Here is a 20,961-nt window from a genome sequence, read left to right on the forward strand (position 1 = left end):
GCTGCCTGGGCATCTAAAAGCAACCAGGAAGCCAGATCTCGCTACAAAGCAATGAGGTTTCTGCAGCTGCTTCTTCAATTAGGCCAGGGACCACTTCTATTCTTACATTCTGTGTCTTACTGTTGTACTGGTGATGGCCTTTCAGTTACTGAATCTGAAGCAGGGCAAAAAGCACTTAAAGGAACCTAACTATTCCTGACTATGGATATTTGTTCTGGGCCAGGTGGAGATCCACTTGGAGGAGGTACAGAATGAAGGTCTCTTGGTGTCATGGACATTCAGGGACAGACCAGACTTGAACCTTTCGGTTCTTCCAAGACTTCAGCTTCATGAGGTGAGTGGCTAACACTGGGAGCAGAGGAAAGATGGTACGGCCAGAAACAGCACTGAGCCAGGAGGAATGCTGCTGTGGAGGGTAGAGGCTGGCAACTAGCCATCCTAGCCCTTTAGGGTGAGGGAAGGCATTCTTTTGCTCTGGATTCATACTAGCTCAGCTCTGTCAAAACAGTGCATCCTTAAGAGGGCCAGGGCAGTACTGATGTCTGTTCGAGTTTGCTGTAACGGCTGAATGGGAGTCTGCATAGCAGAAAAGGCTTTCTGTCTGTGTAGGTGCTCCAGCTGTTGTCAGATGTAGGGCTGCAATGTTTTGGGTTTTTTTGTTGATTTGTTTGGGGTTCTTTTGAGAGGTTAGTGTGATTCTTGGGTATTTAGGGAACTGACTGTGGGCATGCTTGTGCTTCTGTGATGCAAATAGGTTGGTTGATTTGTTATCCTGAATAAAGTGAGGTGATCGGGATGTGGCAAACTGTAAAAACCTTATTGTCAAAATTTGTAACAGGTAGAGTACAGATGTAGAAACTTAGTTGATCTCATTTAGTCAACTTACATTCACCTGCAGCTGTTACATGAAGGCTTTAAGCACTGGGGAGAGCAAATACCGGAAGAGTGCCTGGGAGGTTATTACTGGGAAGACTCTGTAGCATCTTAGAGGTTCTAGAGGCAGTTAGAGCTGTATAAGAAGAAAACGTGTCTGCCTCATTATGACTTTCCTGTGTTTCCTCTTGATTTGTGGGGAGAAGAACGAAGGGCAAGTGGATCTGTCCACCATAGAGGATCTGATTGAGGATACCATTGTCAGCACGCAGCCAGCCATGATGGTGAATCTGAAGGCCTGCACTGCTGGAGCTGGTGCGGTAAGGCTCTTGTGTTATTCTTGGGCCTCAAACACTATTCCCTGGGGTGCATCCGAGGGTGGAGGCTCAGGCATGAATCCAAGGGTTGAGACTCACTTCTGGACAACAGCTGCATCCTGGCCTGCGCTAGGAGTGGGGGTACTGTGGCACAGAGAGTAGGGATAATTAGAAACTGTTCTGAAGGCTGGCTCCGTTTTTACCTTTATCCTGAGTTGCCTGGGATAGAATCGTAGGCCAGCCATGGAGGGTAAGCCATTAGCAGTTTGGAGTTGATTGGGAGCTTAAGTCAGGGTGCCTGACCCAAGCTGACTAACAGTTGCATCCCATACCTTAAACATCCTGTTCATTATAAAAAGGAAGGTTTGCTGAGGATGAGGAGCTGCTCTTCCCGGGGCTTCTCCTCCTCCTGCTTTGTCTGCTCCTGAGGACTGGGCCGAGTATAATTCTGTACGTTTTATGTTGACATTGGTATTACTTTAGCTAGTTCATTACATCCATTTTCGTTTCAGCCCACGAGTCTCATATGCTTTTCGTGATTCCCTTTCTTGGCTGTGGAGGGGTCATCAACTGATAGAGGAACTGTGATAGTTTAGCCCAGATATGGGCTGAATGTAGACAGCCTTGCTTTCTGAATGCTGAGTGCTGGTTGTGTTGAGGTGGAGCCAGGCTGGCTGAGATGCATCTCTGTTTTGGCACCCTTTCTGTTGCTCTGCACAGGAAGGGTCTGTCCAGGGCAGGCTTTACAGGTGTGGAATGGTCCATAGTTTGTCATCTTCAGTTGTCAGTCTGTCAGTCAGCAGACTTGTTCTTGTCTGTCTCTTTTCCTGTCTGCCTTAAATTTACCATCTGAAATAACATGAGGGCCCACTGAAGGTTGATAGCTTGAGGAATCTGCAGCATCCCTGTGGATGTTCCCCTGTGTCGGTGTGAGGAGCCACTTAGTAGATGCAAGGAAGAATGTCCCGTGTCTTGCTGCTGTCTGCTGGCGAGTGAACAATCAAGGCATCAGTCTCACTCTTATCATTCCTCAGGTACCCAGCAATAAGTTGATTCGAGAGTCCCGGTCTGGATTAGGAGCAGCCCCTCTGTGCTCTAAGCTGCTGCTTCGGAATCTTCGAGTGCTGAACTTGGGCTGCCAGGGGAAGGGAGGTAAGAATGAAAACATTGCTGATCTACAGGGACAAGCATGCAGGTAGTGAGACTGGAGTGAGTGGATGTTTTGGGCCGGTTTGAATGGAAGAAAGGGGTGTGCATCTGCCAAGCCACTGTCTCGGGTTGGTGAGTGCATGCATGTGCTCTGTACCTCTGTTGCAGGAGTTGGGGAGATAAGCTGCATGGCAGAACTAGACAGCCCCCCCCAGCAGAAGTGGACGAGGCCAGTGACAGCTGTCAGTGCCAGTGCAGCAGCAGAGATGGAGTGGAATGAGGAGCTCTTTCTGTAAGTGTCTGCCCTCCTTCCAGCTGGCACAACGGAGGTAGACTGGCACAGTCACTGGGTGTCATTATTACGCTGCAGTAACTGATGCAGATGGCACAGAGGTGAAGTCCGCACTGCAGGGCAGTGTGTGCTTGTGCTGCCTGTGTGCTGGGCTACCCATTTGGCTGTGTGGCCCCAGCTTGCATACGTATTTCCCACTCCCCTGGCTGCTCTGGATGGGCAGAAGCACTAATCGTGGGCAGCATGTCAGAGTGGATGGTGCTGAAGGCTTGGAGCTTTAATCTCAGCCTCCAGACAGATTGTCCTCTCATGTTCCACTGACAGCCTACACAGCTCTGCAGGGGATACCAACTAGAGTTCTCCGGTGTAGTTTGCTGCCCCTTGTTGTGTCCTTTAAAGCAGTGCACTTGTCCTGGAGCTTTGGAAAATGTGATGAGGCGTGTGAGATTTGAGGGAGGGATGATATGTAGTGGGGTTTCTTGCTCTGTGGCTGTTCTGCAAAGAATGCCTAATATCAGCCTGTCTTTTTCTTTTTCAACAGGGAGTTGGGACCAAGGAGTAAAGAGCTGAAGCTACAGGTGCTGGGGAGCTCTGGTGGAGGGGGAAGTGAGTATGGGTAGCCGTAAGACGGGATTGTAAAATGGGGAGACAAAAATACATAAGGGACTGCCTGCCCTTTGAGCCTGTGGTGTGTAATGCACTTTGCAACGGATTTTTCATATCCAACTCTATGTGAGTCTCTTGACTGCATGAAGAAACTCTGGAATTTGTTTTTCTTAGTGAAATATCCTTCCGTTTTGATACCTGGGATGTTCCCATGGTCCATCCATCCCTACTTTGAAGCTGAGAGAGGGATGCCGGGATTTGCCCACGTGTACTGGTAGAAAGTTGCAGAAGGCTCTTAAATCTGTTCCTTTGAACTCGGTCAGGGAGTAACCGCAGCACCTATTGTTGATGGAGGCTGCACAATGGCCAGCTCTTCAAGGGAGTTAATTTCTGGATGGGTAAAGAAGAACGGAAGAGTGGTGCTTGCCCCCTCCCCATCTCAAAACTTGCGAGCTACCGGAGTTGGGATTTGTGTGGTTGGCCTTCGGGGCTGCTTCCCAATACCAGGGGTTGCTGGGGAGAGATCTGAAGTGCTGAGGTCATGTGGTGTGTCTTATTTTCCTGTTCCTTCTCGCAGATGTAGTGCTGGCACATGCCACACTGTTGCTTGATTCTTTGTGCAAACAACCATCTGGGAGACAGGTCTGCTTGCTGGCCCCAGGAGCTGGGCAGTCACTGGCGGCTGAAGCTACCTTTGTATTGGAGGTGAGCTCACGACTCCATAAACTTGGCATAAACACGTGTTCCAGAAGAATGTACATGGTGAACCTCTAGCTAGAGTTGACTGTGATTAGGACTGGGCTTGTTGCTGGGGGCCATCAGACACTTAGGCTGAGGAGGAGTGTTGCCTGGCCCTCGGTCCCTGAGCCTCCCTGTGTTCAACTGACATTGTAGCGGGGATGGCTCCTTGGTGCCCAGAGCAGTAGCTTTTGTCACCCATATGCCTGCCTTTGTGTCTAGGAGGAGGAAAGCATCTCTAAGCTGTGCTTTATTTTTTGTAGCTGCTGTTTCAGGAGTCTTCTGCATCTATAAATGCTCAGCATGCTGCATCTCTGCGAAGCAGCGTCACCCCCACTAAGAAAGTGGAGATGGACCGGACCATCATGCCTGACGGCACCATCGTCACTACTGTCACCACCATTCAGTCTCGGCCCAAGGCAGACTGCAAACTGGGTGAGGCTGTCCCGTGACAGGCGTCTTGTACAGGTGGCTGCTATGGGGGCCCAGACTCAGCTGTGATACTCCTCAGCCTCTCACATGGACAGTCGTAAAACTGTTTAGCCATTGTACATTGTGGTTGTTGTGGGCTCACCCTATGCATGGCGCTTTTGAATCAGAAAGTGGGGGTCATCGCCATTCCTTTAGTGTTTTGTGGCAGGTGGGAGTTGCGTGTATACTCTTGGAGGAGGGAATTGGTGCAGCCCTGTGTCTGGAGGCAGATGAGAGAGGGACTAGCCTCTGTGGCACCCTTTGGTGGTTGGAGGTCCCAACTCATAATCTCTGCGTGATGTCAGACTAAGCGTTTTGCCGCTCTTACTCTTTTTCTTCACTGATAAATTATGCTCTATGTACTGAATGCGGAGCCAAAAGGAGGTTCACCTTATTACTAGTGGTTGACAAATGTGGTGCTGGATATTCTGTAAGGTGGGGTTGGGAAAGAGCATGAATTGGAGGTCTCATGACAGGGTTGCTTCCCATGTTTTTTTCCAGTAGGTTTTTTATGTCTTCACTGGTGCAAAGCCTCATTGGACCCAGCCTCTGCAGGCTCTCTGCACACTTGAGGCTTTTTAGGGGTGCACGCAGGGAGTCACAGTACAGTAGTGAAGTTGCCTAATTTTTGTCTCCACTCACTGGTGTCTCTGTGTCTCTGCCTCTTTTTCACTGTGAAGATTCACCGTCAAGGTCGCCTTCCAAGGTGGAAGTGACTGAAAAGAAGACAACAGTGCTTTTGGAGGGTGGCTGCCCTCGCAGCCCCTTGCCCATCGGTACCCGTAAGTGCTCGGAAATATGAGGCTCTTACCGGAGTGACTGAGTTCCTTAGCCGTTCTTGGAGAGCAGCAGTTTCAATGCGGTTGCTGAATTTGTTTGCATTTGCTGCAGAAGAGAATGTCCAAGAGCCTAAGTGAAGGCTGGGGGGAGGGGTGATGGTGGGTGAAGGCAAGTAAAAGAAATTCTACTTTGACTATCCAGTCTGTGACTTTGGCTGGGTGTTTCCTTGCTTCACAAGAGCATTCTAGGCTATCCAGACCCAAAGAGCTTTGCTCACCCTGTACTCAGGGCTCTGATTGCCTCTGACAGTTTGTGGCCAAGGCTGCCCAAACTCTTGGGAGTCTTTGGAAGCCTTTGTTGAGCAGGAAGGGTATTTTAGTGATATGCCTGCTGGGAAATCAAACTTTTCAGGTGCCTGAAAGTGCCAAGAGTTATATGGAGGTTCCTTCCTTTTGTTTACTCAGGCAAATCCATAATAAATTATGTTCTCTACCTTTGTTGAGTTGCCTATTACAAGCATTGTGGTCAGTAAGTGACCTCTTGCCTGTACTGAAGGTTGCCACTTCAAATGTTGGTATCTTTTTTGTGCTCAGGGAATAGCCATATGCCCAACGGCTTGGATCCAGTGGCTGAGACAGCAATCAGGCAGCTAACCGAGACAAATAACAAGCCTGCCAAGAAGACCCCAACAAAACGTAGCACACTGATCATCTCGGGAGTTTCCAAGGTCTCTGGTAGTTAGAGGGCTTCATTTCCATTCTGGGAGATTGTTTCTAGGGGTGCATGTATGAAACCACCCTGTCCTGTAGGGAACAGTGTGGGAAGGTTCCTTTGGAGTCAGCCACTCTCCAGTATGTTTCGACAAGAGTCACGATTGCACATTGGTGCTTTCTAGCCGTGATGATTGGGACTGAAGCATGCCAATGTACTTGTGGATGGAAGAAGGGAGATGAAGGCAATCCTTTAGACCCTGTCTTCCTGTTTGTCTGACCTTCTCACCCCTTTCCAGGTACCTATTGCTCAAGATGAAATGGCACTTTCTCTGGGTTATGCTGCATCCCTGGAGGCCACGGTGTATGGGGATTCTGTGGCAGAAGGCCCAGGCATCCGGATGCACGATTCTATGGAATCATCACAGTTGCTGGAAGTGTCACCGTCGGGACAGAGGGCCAGTCAGGAGCTGGATGAGACAACACGGTCAGACATCTCTGAGAGACCATCAGTGGAAGATGTTGAATCTGAAACTGGCTCCACAGGAGCCCTTGAGACCAGGAGCTTGAAAGATCACAAAGGTAAGGATGAACCATTAGACGATAGCTAAAGTTAGCCTGTTGTACTTGAGGACAAAGTGACATCTGAGTTCCTTTCCCAAGTGCTGGGGCTACAGCCAGCTTTTAGTGTGGTGAAGAGTGGCTTCCACTGGAGCCTGGAAGAGCTTGCCTTTCTCCCACACATCCTGCTCTTGTGGTTCCAAACACCTCTATTTGCAGGTGTCCAATTCTTGTGGTCTTTTCCGTTTCTGTGCTCTTTTAGATGGGAACCCTGTGCAGTTTGCTTGTTCCTGGGAACCCGTTTTTCACTTTCTGGCCCTCTGGGTCCGCAGATCAGGTTCGCATCCATAAATAATTATTCCTCCTCCAAATTCAGCTGTCTCTGGCATGGAAATGGAGATCACACAACAATGTGAATTGTACAGGTCTCAGTGCCCTCCCTCTTTCTCCATTAGCTTCAAAGTAGCTAGTGCCTCTGACCTGTTGTACCATAGGATGTCCACGCAAGCTCTCTGCTTTTAAATGATGGAGCGGGCTCTCTGAGCTGCTGTTCTGGACTTTATGGGCTTGTGTCCATTAGACGGATGGTGTGCCTTGGCTTTGTCTGCTTGTTGCCATGATGGCTTCAGTTAGCTACAAACTTACGTAAACAAGTTCAAGTAAAAGATCTCGGTTGCTCAGAATGCAAGACTAGAACAAGTTTTGGGGAGTTGTACCCTGGTATAGCCAGGTACAGTTTGAAGGGTGGTGGCCTCTTGTTTGCATGTCAGCAGGTAGAAAGGTGTGTGGCTCATATTCTTGAGAGACGAGGCGGGTGGAGAGGAGAAGGAAGAAAATGGAAAGCAAGCTCCCTCTGTAGGAAAGCTTTGCGTGCTGTGCAGGTTCTGAATAGTATTTTTTTGTACCTGTTTGGGGCTGATGGTGATGGACATCTCCATCATGTCCCACCCACGTGAGCTGTCTGGAGCTATTGCTGTTACTTGTCTCCAAATTTGGGCATGTCAGGAAACTGCAGGCAGTTGATAGGGGGGCTCAGTGACCAGCTAATCTGGGCATCCTTGAGACATGCTAGTCTGAGAGGCCCTTTCCCTGTAGTGCTTTCCTCCTGATGTCTCCACATGCAGACATTCTGGCTTGTTTTCAGTTCACACACGCCTTAGCTTTCTGTTACAGTTCTGCACACTTCCACTGAAGGGATGACGTTGTTGTGTAAAAGGAAGTTTATGCAGAGGATGTGCGATGGCGTGTTTAGCCAAGCAGCTTGTTAGTATTGCAGCGTGTCCTGAACGTAGACTTTGCCTTGCAGTTGAGAACTCGGATTTGCTGACGTGCTGTGTGCTTCCGCCCTTGGAGCAGAGGAGGTTTTTGCCACTCTCCAAGAGCAGTAAGGGTGTATTATGACCCCTGAGACTTGCCAGGGCAAGTTCCTGTCATGGTTTCCCTCTCCTTCCTTTCTGTCTCTGCAGTTAGCTTTCTTCGGAGTGGTACCAAGCTCATCTTCCGGAGAAGGAGCAAGCAGAAGGAAGCGGGCCTGAGCCAGTCACACGATGACCTGTCCAACGTCACCGCCAACTCTGCCACCAGGAAGAAAGCTGGCAGTTTCTCTCGCCGCCTCATCAAGCGCTTCTCCTTCAAGTCTAAATCCAAACCTAAAGCTAGCGATGGCAAAACAGCAGGTGAGAACTGAAGGAGGGAGAAGTCTGTTGGAAGGATTGTTCAGAGATCCTTTTCTAGTCTCGTCTTCCCGCTCCATGGTATCTGTGACCTGCAGTCTGGTTCCTTCCAACCTTGGCTGAGGGAAGACATGCCAGTGCTTTAAACCATTTGGGGAGTGGAGGTGGCAAATCAGGGTGTAGGCTGCTCGTCTGCCTCAGCTTAGCCTTCTCTGACTGTTGTAACCCACTGTACGCTCTAGAAAATCCAGGTGGCTTGCTAATCCCCATGGACGTTCCAGGAGCTGCAGAAGCGACTCTGCCTGCATAGCTGTCTGGCATCACCAGGTCCATCCTGGAAAGGGGTGGCAGGGCCTCTCAAGTGTCATCCTTCAGAGTTAAAGATCAAGAAACTACTGGCTTACCTACAGTGATGAAAAATGGGGGCTGTAGCCTTACTCAGCTCTTCTAGCGAGAGAGAATGATGTGGTTGCTGGCCATCTAAACACTCTTGTGGCATCTACTTGGTGCAGAGGCTGTAACCTGACTGAGGGCTGGGGCAATGTGTTCCTGAGCCATGAGCTTTCAGGAGAACAAGCTGCAGTTCTGCACCCAGCTCTGCCGTTGGAACAGTCTCTGGTTCACAGTGCTGTGAGTTGCTTTCTGTGCTATGCTGATGAAGGAAGGAGTCTCTAAGAAGAATGAAGTTTTAACCACTGGGAGACTTTTTGTAGAAGCCCAGGCCCTTGATAGAATGTTTGATCGGTGCTGTTGATGCTGCTGTTCTGTGACACTGCCCTCTTTCTGCATCTTTCTGGAATGGGGAAGGGGTCATGCTGCACATGCACACCAGTTGTTGTGCTAGCAGAACCCTTTCCCTTGGGGTCGGTTGGGGTGTTGCTGGCGGGGTGCCAGGTCATCTTCCGGACCTGCAGAGCACCTGACCTCTCGCACCGTTACGATTCTCACGGCGAGGACCGGCACTATGCTGGAGATGTATGGCAAGGAATGGAGCAATGCTAGCAAAAGCACAGTCTGATGTGGAGCCTGAAGCCATGTGGCGGAAAGAGGCAAGAGTTTACATGTTTTCACTGACGAATGGGTTTCCTGTAGTAGAAGGAGTGTGTCTTGGTTGCGTCTGGTATTTCCGTTATTCTAGCTAACCTAATCCACAATGTTCGAACGGTGGGCATTTCCGCAGCATGTGTTTTTGGAGGGAGAGGCACTCAGGAAAATCAGCTCCTGTGTGGGAGGAGACTGTCCTTCTAGACAAACAGTTTCCCTGTCTCCTGACATGTGCACAATGCAAATATCCCCAGAGGCCCCATTTGGATAGTGTGATGATGGTCTTTGGAGTCACGCTCATGCTGTTTTGGCAGACCTGATTTGAACGAATGCTCCTGCTCTCCTGTGGGTTGTAAGAGTTAAGGAGATGGAGCAAAGGGAAGGAAAAACCTCACTGAAGATTGATCGCCTAGGCCTGAGTGGTTTTGCTAGTTTTGCTCTTCTATTGCAGTACCTCCTGAGGTGGGAGCTGTCACCCCACCTTATGCAGGATGAGACAAACCAAAAAAGCAGTTGTTCTCTCGATGCTGTGCATAAAACAACATGTTGTGCTCTTCAGAAGGACAAATTAGGCTTACTGATGCAGCTGTTGCATGCCATTTCCAAAGCTCGAACATGTTTGGTATGCCCCTGCGAAAGGGTTCACAGGTGGGGATTTCACGGCATATCTTGAAAGTGACTGGAGATAGGGAAGGTCAGAGTCGGCAGGGGATTGGATTGAAAGTGCTGGCACGTGCCACCAGGATGGACTCTTTCCTGCCGATTCTCCACAAGGTTGAGCACGTGTAAGAAATGGAACTGGTTCAGCTGGCTGACCAGGAAGTTCTCCAGTTGCTTGTTTTGGTTGTGCAGTCTTTCTGTCATCCTCGAGCTTTTTAATTTTTATCCTGTTTCTTTCCTGGTCCACATGGTACTGTGGCTTTGTTTGCAGCTGTGTTTGCTACAGATGTCAGAGTGCTTGCTTTTCCTTGATGGGAGCGTCCGGTTTCTGCTGCAGCTCTGGTGGAAGTTGACAATCTGGGGCTCACCTCTAGCAATCTAGCCACCAGTTTGATGTAGCCTTCTTTTGCCAGGTTGGTGCAGTGTCGCACTCGGTGCTGCCCTTTGCGAACATGTCTGTGTTCCCAGAGCCTTGGGGTTTGGTTCCAGTTTGACATTCCCTCTTGCACCATCTCTGCTGTGACTCTGCCTCTGTATTAACAGCACCTGATGCTCCATTTTCAGTTTTTGTTTATTGTTTTTTTAATACTCTGTCAAGGCTGCTTCGAATGGGAAATGCTGGCTGAGCCCTGATCTCGAACGGAAAGGGAAAGTCACGTAGGTCTTTGGCCTCTGGAAACTGTAAAGGCAGAGTCCAAGGGCGTTTTCCCTCATAGAACTATTGCTTAAAGAAATCTTTTTGTAATTAATCCCTGCTTATACTTCTGGCTTTAGGACAGAAGAAATGCTATTTGAAATCTACTTTTCCCTGTTTAATTTCTGGACACCTGCGCCCTCACCTCTGTGCTGTTATGGGGTCTGTGTCATTTTATAAAGCCAAGGGGCCATGAAGCAACTCCAGTGCATGAAGCAGGCCACCATCTACCTTTTCAGACTCAAATGATCTGCAGTTGCCGGGTTGCTGTCTCAGGGTAGGCTCTATATGTGCACCTTGTGAAATCGGTCATTGACCGAATGTGTGAGGGAAGAGGAGTGGCAGAGCAGTGGGCTTGAATGCGCAGAGGCTTCTGGAGGAGTTCAACCTGCATATGAGGGCCTGTGTTGCAAATGCTGTGTGTCACTGCTAGCTATGCAAGTAGGAACGGTGACTGGTAGATGAAGCCAAAGCATACATTTTGGGCTGGAGCTTTTTTTTTTTTTTTTTTTTTTTGCTATCTTGGCTGAACAGAGTTACTGTAACTTACCTATGCTGTGTATTTTTACTTCTCTGAAGAAAATAGATTTCTCTAGCTGTAAGTACATTTCTGTTTGGATACATCCTCTCCCCATGTTTTGGTAAAGCTTTTTAAGAGCTTCCCCATAGAAAAAAACCCTTGGCATCAGCCCATGAGAGGTATCCTCTCCAGGTGAGAGGAAACGGGCATGGGAAGAAATGGAGGGAACTGCAAAACCTCAGTGTTCTGGGGGTGTCAGAGACTTTATCATGGTGGATGTCTGACTCCCAATACTTGGAAAGGGCGCTCAAAGGCCACATTTGAGGGCAGAGGCATCACACACATGCATATGTGTTAGCATGCACTTGTAATTAAAGCATGCTTCTGCGAATACCTGTAGCAGTCATGTCTGAGGATGACGGGGAGGATTGGTGAGTTGGGAGAGTGACTTTACCAGCTAATGTGGTGTCCACAAAGTACTTCTTACATTAACCTCCGCAGGGGCAGACTTGAGCAAGCAGGTTCAACTTCTGCCCCTGCAAACACCCTCATGCTGCTTATGTAGTTGAGGATGGGTGTTCAGGCAGATTGGCCGAAGTGGGGGAGAGAGAAGGGATACTAATTGCGTAGAGAGCCAGTCAGAAAACATTACAGAAGAGAGGAGCACAATGAAAACTTCCTCCAACTGATACAAGAGGGCCACAGGCATGTGCTGTTTCTAGACTGGGAGCATGGTAAAGCATACGCTTACAAATGTTTTAATTCTGCTTTTCTAACTTTGGTGATGCTGTTTCCTCCCTGTGATGTCTTCTCTTGGTTCACTGTTTACTAATCCTACAGAGAAGTAATTTCTGGGTAGCTGGCAAGATGCTTGAATGTTGGATGGTTGGCGTTTACGTGTTTTGGGGTCTTCTGCATTGTTCCCCCCCCGCCTCAGGTCACGATGAGTGTCATGGTAGAGTAACAATCCTAGTGGTGGTCAAACTTCTGGAAGAGGTCTTCGTGTACGTGAAATATCACAGCTCGTTCTACAAGCATGACAGCTCCACACTACCATTCCTTGCTCGTACAGGTACTGGACCAAATTCCCACACTGAATTTGAATTAATGTCCCTCCTTGTGTGTGCTCTTTTGTACTTTGATGCCTTCTCTCTGGGTGGACTATTTTAAACCCAGATTGTTTAGAGGCAAAAATACAGGAACTGTGTAACTATTTATGAAATGAAAATAAAATTACTTAATTTGGACTAAATGAATGAAGTTTTTGCACCTTTCTAAATGCTGAAGAATTCCATTGCTGTGTAATGGCTGAACCTGTTAACTTATTAAACCACATGGAAATCAAAACCTGACCCTGAATCTGACTTCCTACTTGTTGGAATGTGGCATGTTGGACTTTGGCTCTTTGGAAGGTACAGGGAGTAGCTGACTTGTAGCCCTTTTTTTTCAAGACAGTCCTTATTTGCTAAATGCAGATACGTGGCCTTATGGTCTGAAGGACCACAGCAAGGGCTGTAGCCTTTGTGGTGCTTCAGCCTTGGAAGGTGTGAGTGGCACCCAAAGCTTTGGCTGACCCCGGACATGAGGCATTTCAGCTTGTCAGGCTGCCCGAGCGGAGCTGGGGAGAGCCCTGTCTTCTCATGTGCACCCACTTCCTCATGTTCTTCCTTGGCCTGCCTTATTGCACGGGTTGTTGCAGGGTGCCTTTCTTTCAATATCTTTCCATCCTGCCTCCCATCAGTATTTTTATTTTCTCCATCTCTGTCCTGGTATGTGTACCTCTCCATCCCAGTGTCCTTTTCCATGTCCATCTCTCTTCCTGTCTGTCCTTCTTTTTTCCCCTTGCCCCTTTCTTTTCTAGTCTGTCTCCTCCTCTGTCCATCTTCTGTTTTTTCTCTGCATTTCTGTTCCTTCCGCCTTTCTCCATCTCTGTCCTGCTCCATGTCCCTTTTTTCCTCTCACTTTCCCTCTGCCCTGCTTCCTCTTCCTGTCTTTTCTGTCTTTGTCTCTCTGTCCTGTTCCCTGTCTCATCCTTTCTTGCTATATTCCTCCATCCGTCTCGCTGTCCCTTTCTTCCTCAGTATTTATTTTCTTTCTCCATCTCTCTGTCCTGCTGTCCATCACAGTACTTTTTCCCTCCTATGTTGTCTGTCCTGCTTCCTTTTTTCCTCTCTCCATCTCCAACCCCCTGTCCCATTGATTCTCTCCACATCGCTCTGAGTAGCCCACTCTCCCGTTTTCACCGCTCTGTTAGCCTCTTTTTTTCCTTTCTTTTTCTGCCTCCGTAGTTCATTGCTACAGGAGCTGACTGTTCACCCCCAGCCCAACAAACGCTCCTCCAGTACTGACTTGAGGCATCCAAGCAGAAGAGGGAGTCTAGGGACACTGAACCCCTTAGCAGACTAACTCCCAGGAGTTAAATGCATTAAGTAATAAATGATTGCTTTCGTATTGCACTCACGACTATGGCTGCACACTCTGGGTTAGGTCTAAGTGCAGCTAGGGAGGCTAAGGGCGGGCTCTTGGGATAAAGGGGCTGCAGTCTGGCCGGGGAAGAGCTACAGGAGGTGGCAGCAGAGCTGCCTGGTGTGGTGGAGGGGCCAGCCTGGAGCAGGGGAGGTGGATTGCAGTTGTGCTCATGGAGAAGGTAAGTGGGACCTGCCGTCCTTTGTGCTGCAGAAGAGCACCTTGAGGAGGCTCCAGGAAGAAGTGTCCCACAGCCGTGAGTAAAATCATACATCAGTGGTAATGTCTACGCTATTTTTCTTTAAAATGCAAATAAACCCTATTTAGAATGTCCCCCCCGTACGACTCAGCTTCCCCTTACGACTGTCCTGCTGCCGTACGTTAGGCCCCGCACTCGATACCGTGGCCCTGCTTCTCAGTTTCGTGTCCGTCTCCCGTGTGCGTGTCCGTGCTCTCCTCGTCTCCCCTCCTTTTTTGTGTGCCTGTCCCTTACGTGAGCGCCCTCCACCTCGCCTGCGCTTTGCTTCATGAGCAGTTAGTGCGCTGGAGGACAGAATGGTCAATAACACCGCGCAGTCTTTTACTTTGATACTCAGAAAAGAAAAACTAATAGATTGCTGCCACTTTTTTGGTTTAAATTTTTTTTTCTTTCAGAACTCTCTGCTGCCACCTGGTGTGCACACTTTGGTACTGCAGATCGAGCGCGCTGAAATGCGCTGTGCAGAGCTCTCTGCTGGAGCCTGCTGGTCAGAATTGGGTACTGCAGCTCAGAACCTGCGCATGCGCAGCGGAGATTTTCACTCTAGACCCGCCCCTCACGAGTCTCTCCGCCCCACCTACGTGTCTCCGCCCCTGTACGTCTCTCCGCCCCACGTGTCTCTGCCCCCCCAACGTGTCCCCGCCCCTGGTACGTATTCCCGCCCTCTCGAACATATCCCCGCCCCCTCGAACGCGCCCCGCCCCTCGCGCGTATCTCCGCCTCTCGTACGTGTCTCCGCCCCCTCGCTGGTGTCCCCGCCCCTTGCGTGTGGCCACTCTCCCATAGCCAGTATCCGTGGGCGTGGCCAGCGCCATGTGCTGCTGCCCGGTGATTGGTGACCGGGCGGGGTAGGCGGGACCCGTGAATACGCGCGGGCTCCGGAGAGAGATGGCGACGAGATGGCGACGGCCGGTTCGGTTGGGTTCAGTCTAGTCTCGCTGTGCAGGTTCGTTCTGCTCTGGGCTGTGTGGTACCGGGACGGGTCCGCGAGGGGCCGGGCTGTGCCTTCCGGGGGTTGAGGGGGGCAGTAGTTGCATCGCGCGGGGCGCTTCCCGGGGCCGGCGGGGACTTCGCGGCAGGGCAGGAGAGCCGCAGCCGTCCTAGCGACTGATCGGGCTGCTCTCGGCACGGGCCGGGCAGCGGCGGCCTGGCGCGGGGTATCCTGCGCAGCTGCAGGGGTCGCGCCGGCTTCTCGCGCTGTTGCCGGCTTCGGGGTGGCGGCAGTCGGCGGGGGCGGTGGAATCGGCGGGGGGTGAGCAAGCGGCGGAGGGAGGGGGGTGGGAAGGGGCCCCACACCAAACCCTGCCCCGTGGTTTTTGTTGTTGGAATGTGGATAGCATGTTCTCCCTGGCTTTATCCCCGTTCTGTTCCGTGTAGGAACACAATGTTATTATTAGTTAAGTATAATTAATTAATAATTGTTTAAGTATTTAATAATATTGTTAGGACTGTCTTAGATATTAATAATTTAATGAGGAATAGTCATTAATATAAAGATTATTGATTGAGAGCTCATTGCAAAGGAACTTTTCTAAGTAGTTAATTTGCATGGATTGACAACATAATACAGATGCAGGTCATGGTTCCAGCAGAAGATAGATGCAGAAGCTAGTCCTTTCTTTGATCTGCTCTGTTGCCTTAGGGAAAAGTTCAGTGGTTGAGGAGTCAACCAACACACCCTTTTAGGCATAGTTCTAGCTTTTCCATCTACTTGGTGTTAATATTTGGCATAGATCTGTTTTCTCTGCATAGTCTGTCTTCTCTGTAATAGCAAAGACGTGCTGTCGTCTGTCGTGTATCTAATGCTTCTTTTGCTAAAAGTACAGAAGTAAAAAGCAATGACACTGTCACAGAATAAGCAAGAGGATTTTGAGAGTTATCAGCTGAGACTACCTGAGGTTGTGTTTCACTTTTGTTGTAAAAAAAAAAAAAAGACAATGTCACTTTTTGCTGTTGCCTGTGCCTGCAACTTCCTCTTTTCTTTTCCTCGTGTTTTATACCATAAGATTAGATGGAATTCCACGACTTAGACCTGGGGCCAGCCAGGTCATGCCCACTGTCTTAGAAGTAGGAGTAATGCCAAATTGGGGATAAAACAGGAGCATGCACAGTGTGCAGCACCAAGTGAGGAAATAATTAGTGGCTGCCTAATGTTGGGCTGACTTAGCCAAGGGCGCATCTACTCATGCAACCTTCTTTTATCTCTTCAATCCAGATACTGAATTGATGAATGAAAAAGCTGAACAAACTAGAAAAGTGTATGTCTGGAGATTTGCCTCTTGACAAACTTCAACAAGAGTTATTTCTTTTGTCTATGCACTGAGGAGAAGAACAACATATCAAGTGCCTTTGAGTAACTGAAGTTTTTGTCTGGAGATAGCACGAGGTTTCTCCATGTCGCTGTTGATGCTAAAGCTGTGATCTCTGTCTCAGCTATATTTTGTCACTAAGAGATAACTGGGAGGCTGCACAACATTTCAGATAAAATGTTGGGTGTGGAAACCTATTCTCATCAAATAAGTATTATTCTTTTAATTTTCCTGTTACCTCAGAAAGGAATTTCTTAGGGTTATAGTGCACGTACTTGGCTGTGCTGCCCGTACTGGCTGGCTTGAATGTGCTGCTTCTCACAGGCAGAACTAGAGATGGGGACTGATTTCTTGCATTCCTTCACAGAGCAACAAGCTGGTGAATCACAGGTAAAAAGTACATGTTAATTGAGTGACGATGACAGCTGCTGAACTAGAAGAGGTTTGCATCAAAGCTCTGAGGCCTACAATTTTTGGTGCACCTTCAAAAAAGATGCACAACGTTACTTATTGAGAGCCTTGAGGTTTCAAGCTAAGGCACTCGAGTGTATGTGAAGGACTGTTTCTTCTCTGTGTGTGTATGCAGAATCACTTCTGCAATGACTCGTCTCTGTTTGCTTTGCATGATTGCTGTGTGATCCGAGATGCAGAATGGAAGACAAAGGGAGTGAGGATTTAGAGAAGTTCCCTTTTTAGAGTTAGGCTGGCATCTGGGGAAGCTGGGTGGCATTCCTTTTTCTGACAGATTTGGAGGGGACAGCACCTAAGAGAAAGAATGTAACGTGAAGGTTAGCACTGACTGAAAGATGGCACAAGCAAGTCTGAGTTTGGTATCACACAGCTTTTAAGTAACCAGTGCTGCAATAATGTTAATTAAGTATGTGTAGAAGGGCTGGATTGCTAGTTAAAGGCAGATTTTGCATTTAAAATACATTATATATTTCAGCTGAAGAAAACCATAAGGAATATGTTTTCTTATGTTTTGTGACAGGTTAGAATCACTGAGTTAAAATGGCTATAGAGTGCAAATTCTGACTGGTTTTAATATTAGGCTGTGTTTTTTTCATTTTCTGTTTTACAGTGTTATGTGGGAACCAATGGGAGGCAGTAAAAAGATTATTTTGCTGGCTGATAATAACATTATTGTGGGATTTGCAGGAAAGTTCAGCCTAAGCTGTGGTAAGATTACTTTTTTTTTTAAACAAATCATGATAGATTGAATATAGTACAAACAGTTGCATTCCCTAGCCTAGAATTTACTAACTTTTTTGCTACTCAGAAATATCTTAAGGCCTTTAATGCTGGTGGGGAAAATGAAATACCCTATCAGTTGTCTTGAATACAAGTGTTTAAGAGAAGGCAACTTGGTGTTTTTGTATCTGTTGCTAGTGGTTATTTTTTCTTTTTCTAGAGCTGCCTGTGCTTTCCTACTGGATTTAAAGTAACTAATCCAAAGTAAAGCAATGCTAATTTGATAAATGTATATGAGAAAAAAAATTGTAGTAGCCTTTGGCTTTACTGATTGAATTTAGATAATAGTATATGAATTCACGTTGGTTAATACCATGCAGCCCTCAGTTTAGTTTATAGTCCTTGTTGCATGTGTAAGTATAATATAAATTTCTCTATTTACTGTGCACTGCTTTAAGCTCTCAGTATTAGTTTAATCTAGTACCATAGTTTGCATTCAGATTATTTTGCTGATTGTTAAAACCTTCTTATTCAGGAACAGATATAAAAATACGTCATTGGCATAGATTTCTGTTTGATTATGCTACCTCTTATAGATAAACAAAGAAGTCTGCTTATTTCAGTATAATGACATAGATTGTATATAGAAAACTTCAGATGTTTCTTTATAGAGTCATTGAGGTCAGTATCTGTCCTACAAATGGAAACCAGTTATGTCAAGGACATTATTATTCAGATGATGGCTTGTCACTTCTTGAATTAAATCCTCATTGTTCAGGGTTAGTTTCTTTTCTTGGATGCTACAGAATCAGATTTTTCAACTGGCAGTTGCTTAAAGAGTCAACACGTGTGTGTAAACTCTTCCCTGTTGTACCATCTGACTGTATGCACATAGATGAAGTCTTGAATTATTATTTTGCATAGTGTCCATCTAATGTGATGTAGTTTATACTTTGTTCGTAATGAAGCCCTTGGGGTTCCTTCACTAGATGAGGAAACCTCAGCTTTTGTTTTCACATGGTTCTTCAATCAGTGTTATACTACCTTCCAAGGCTTCTTCAAAGTAGGTTTGTTTTGTTTTGATCAAATTGATACTGAGAGTTTCTGAAGGCCTCTAGGAGCCTGCCTGTAGCATTGTATCCACTGGATTTGCATGAGTCCTCCATTAGTCAGTATTTCTGTTCTAATGCCTGCATAACACATTGGCTTCTCAGCCTTCTGCACCAGCAATTTTGAGTTACTCTTAGGCAATATGTGCTTCATCACCGAGTCAGTGACCACTCTTAAAGTGAAGTTTAATAGTGAAAGTTCATGAAATCTTGACTCAGGAATCTTGTCTCTATGCAGCCAGGTGGGTCTCTTCTAAAATGACTGGTATTGTTGCATTCCTGTTGAATTTTTGTCTGCAACAAGTATGTCTCCAACATGTGGTGGGTTCCTGAGTTAAGCAGAGCACAGCTGAACAAGACTCTGAGAAAAGCATGAGCATCACTTTAAAATGCCTGCTGTAGACTTTCTAATAATTAAAATGATGACAACGTAAAGTGCGGTATCATAGGCTTTTTTCAGGCCTCGATTCAACTGCTGTGTATTTCTGAAATGTTTGAAGATTACCTCCTTCCTAGGAGATTAACTCCCTGTCAGAATCCATAGAAGGCTGGAGAACAAAACCTTTTGTTCTGTAGCAGTTTTATATTTACAAAAATGACACAGGACTGACAGTTAGAGGAAGTGATGAGAAAGAAAATAAGAAATATTTGATTACTGAGATGGGTTTCTGTTTAAAGAAACAATCAAAACCAAACAAAAAATGATAACTCCACCCCATCTTTAATGCTGTCGTGTTTGGAATGTGGGAGACAAATCTGTGAGGACAAGTTGGTTAGAAACAGGTAGCATTGGTAGGGGTAAGCAATAAATATGTTTTCCATTTGGTTATCACTGTGTACAAGAAGTGTTTAGCCAATAAGCTGCTGGTGAAATAGTGATCTCTTTCTGTGTATATCCTCTTTATAATGGATTGTTGAGTCGAAAATATGTTAAAACCCTAAAAAGCACATGTCTTGTATTTTAATGCTTTTTGATTGGAGTGTAAAAACACCCTTTTCTGGGATATTAATAAAGAGGACCTTTTTTGCCTTGGACACAGGTACAGAAAAGCCTGCAGGAAAAAAAAAACAAACCCAAAACATGCAAAATACCAACTCTCCCCAGCATTAAAAGGGGATATATTTTAAAAAAGAGAGGTTTTCTGAAGAGAGACCATGGGAAGGGTTCACAGTTCAGTTCCTTTGGAGGTTATAGCTGATCATACAAGGTGTCAGTTGGTGCTATGCAGAAAATTCTGGCCAGGATATGTCCATTTGCTTTATATGCAGGGAGATTATTTAAATGATAAGAAAGATTGTGTGTGTTGTTCATTAGGATAAAAGGTTGTGTGTTTTTGGCATGTCTTGCCCCCACGTGATGTCTTGTCACCTAACATGCTAGGTCAGGTGCCAAGGGGATGCTTTGGTTCTAGCAGACAGTGACAAAGCAGTAAGTAGCTCGTTAACTTAGGTATTCTGTAGGGACTGGGAAGAGAAAAAAATCTTTACAGAATATTTACATTGCTGTAGACTTAGAAGTGAAATGACCGTGTGCGTGTACACGTCCTTTTGACTGACTAAACCAGTGGCCTAGGATTAAGGTAATAAAAGTGTCAGCGTGTTTGAGTTCTTTCCCTTTTTGTACAGACGAGCGAGGTGCCAGCGTGCAGCCTGCGCTCCGCTCTCCGGCTCGCAGGAACCCCGGGCGCTCCGGGCCGGGGCCGCCCCCGTCGCTGTCCCCGCCTGCCCCGTCGCTGCCGCCGCCCCCGCCGCTTCGAGCCGCCCGCTGCGGCAGGTCCCGTTCCGCTGGGGGGGAGCCGGGCCGGGGCAGCCCCGGGGCAGCGGGGGCAGGGGAGCGGGGCAGGGGGCGGACACCGCCGGGCACGGGCGCCGGGCACCTCCCCGCCCGGCCAGAGCCCCCCTGAGCCTCCCCCGGCCCCGCTCGCCCCGGGCAGCCCCAGCCCCTCCCCTGCAGCCGCTCCCCGAGCCCCCTCCTGCCCCGCCCGCTGCCCGCGGAGCGTGTCCAGAAGCCCCGCGCGAGGAGGGCCCGGCCGGGGCAGCTGCGGGAGCGGCGGGCACCGCTGCTGCTTTCCCTCTCCGGGGCCGCGCTTGCCCCTTCCTGCCCCGGGGATGCCCGTTTGCATCTTGCCCGGCTCTGACACAGCGAGACCAGTAATTCTGAGATCCCTTTCATCAGTCTCTTCACCGAGTAGTCCTCGAGAGATCTTTCCACGGGCGGTTTCTCGTGGGCAGGTCCTCACTGCTGTCTTTTCCGTCCCCGCCCCGGGGCGTGTCCCCAGAGGCAGGTGACAGGACCAGCTGCTGCTCCCCCAGCCCTTAATTCCAGCTGGTGTTCCAGCTGCCCCTATTCCCAGGGGATTGTGGGGAGGGCCCTGGGCGGGGCCCGGGATATATGAGCCCCCGCCTGTGGCCGGGGAGCTCAGTCTGCTCTGGGGCTGTGCCGGGGCTGGGGGGCTGAGGCTGGGGTCTCTGCTGGGGCTGCAGCTGGTGGAGCTTTAGAGCTGTTTGAGTGTGTTTTGAAGCTCCTTGGAACAGGGGC

At 48.2% G+C, this 20,961-nt stretch overlaps 2 protein-coding genes across 11 annotated transcripts in view; both read left to right on the forward strand.

Annotated features, from left to right (window-relative positions):
• Positions 1–20,961, forward strand: part of C2CD2L (C2CD2 like) — a 34,005-nt gene that overhangs the window by 10,107 nt on the left and 2,937 nt on the right. For 9 of the 10 annotated variants that reach the window (XM_051638580.1, XM_051638583.1, XM_051638582.1 and 6 more), the window contains 12 exons: positions 224–334; positions 1,080–1,193; positions 2,225–2,342; positions 2,508–2,631; positions 3,173–3,237; positions 3,815–3,942; positions 4,239–4,410; positions 5,127–5,228; positions 5,820–5,953; positions 6,236–6,518; positions 7,964–8,173; positions 14,209–14,461. In XM_051638580.1, coding sequence (XP_051494540.1) covers positions 224–334; positions 1,080–1,193; positions 2,225–2,342; positions 2,508–2,631; positions 3,173–3,237; positions 3,815–3,942; positions 4,239–4,410; positions 5,127–5,228; positions 5,820–5,953; positions 6,236–6,518; positions 7,964–8,173; positions 14,209–14,264 — 1,617 coding nt within the window. In that variant the 3' untranslated portion in view covers positions 14,265–14,461. Of the gene's footprint in view, positions 1–223; positions 335–1,079; positions 1,194–2,224; positions 2,343–2,507; positions 2,632–3,172; positions 3,238–3,814; positions 3,943–4,238; positions 4,411–5,126; positions 5,229–5,819; positions 5,954–6,235; positions 6,519–7,963; positions 12,441–14,208; positions 14,462–20,961 lie in introns of those variants that run through there. The other variant, XM_051638579.1, reaches the window with a different exon arrangement.
• On the forward strand, positions 14,266–20,860 carry LOC127393356 (translation initiation factor IF-2-like). Its single transcript, XM_051638324.1, has 4 exons — positions 14,266–14,461; positions 14,666–14,730; positions 19,804–19,851; positions 20,049–20,860. Exons 1-4 carry the CDS (start codon positions 14,266–14,268, stop codon positions 20,709–20,711), a joined length of 972 nt encoding a protein of 323 aa, XP_051494284.1. The 3' UTR covers positions 20,712–20,860.

This window comes from Apus apus, chromosome 22, assembly GCF_020740795.1.
Source record: "Apus apus isolate bApuApu2 chromosome 22, bApuApu2.pri.cur, whole genome shotgun sequence".
Classification (NCBI taxonomy): domain Eukaryota; kingdom Metazoa; phylum Chordata; class Aves; order Apodiformes; family Apodidae; genus Apus; species Apus apus.

Excerpts from the sequence above, each read along its gene's own strand:
- LOC127393356 (XM_051638324.1), top strand. The coding sequence starts at position 14,266 with ATGCGCTGTGCAGAGCTCTCTGCTGGAGCCTGCTGGTCAGAATTGGGT. Across the intron at positions 14,462-14,665 it reads CCAACGTGTCCCCGCCCCTG|GCGGGACCCGTGAATACGCG; the intron begins GTACGTATTCCC and ends CGGGCGGGGTAG. Across the intron at positions 14,731-19,803 it reads AGATGGCGACGGCCGGTTCG|GTCAGGTGCCAAGGGGATGC; the intron begins GTTGGGTTCAGT and ends CTAACATGCTAG.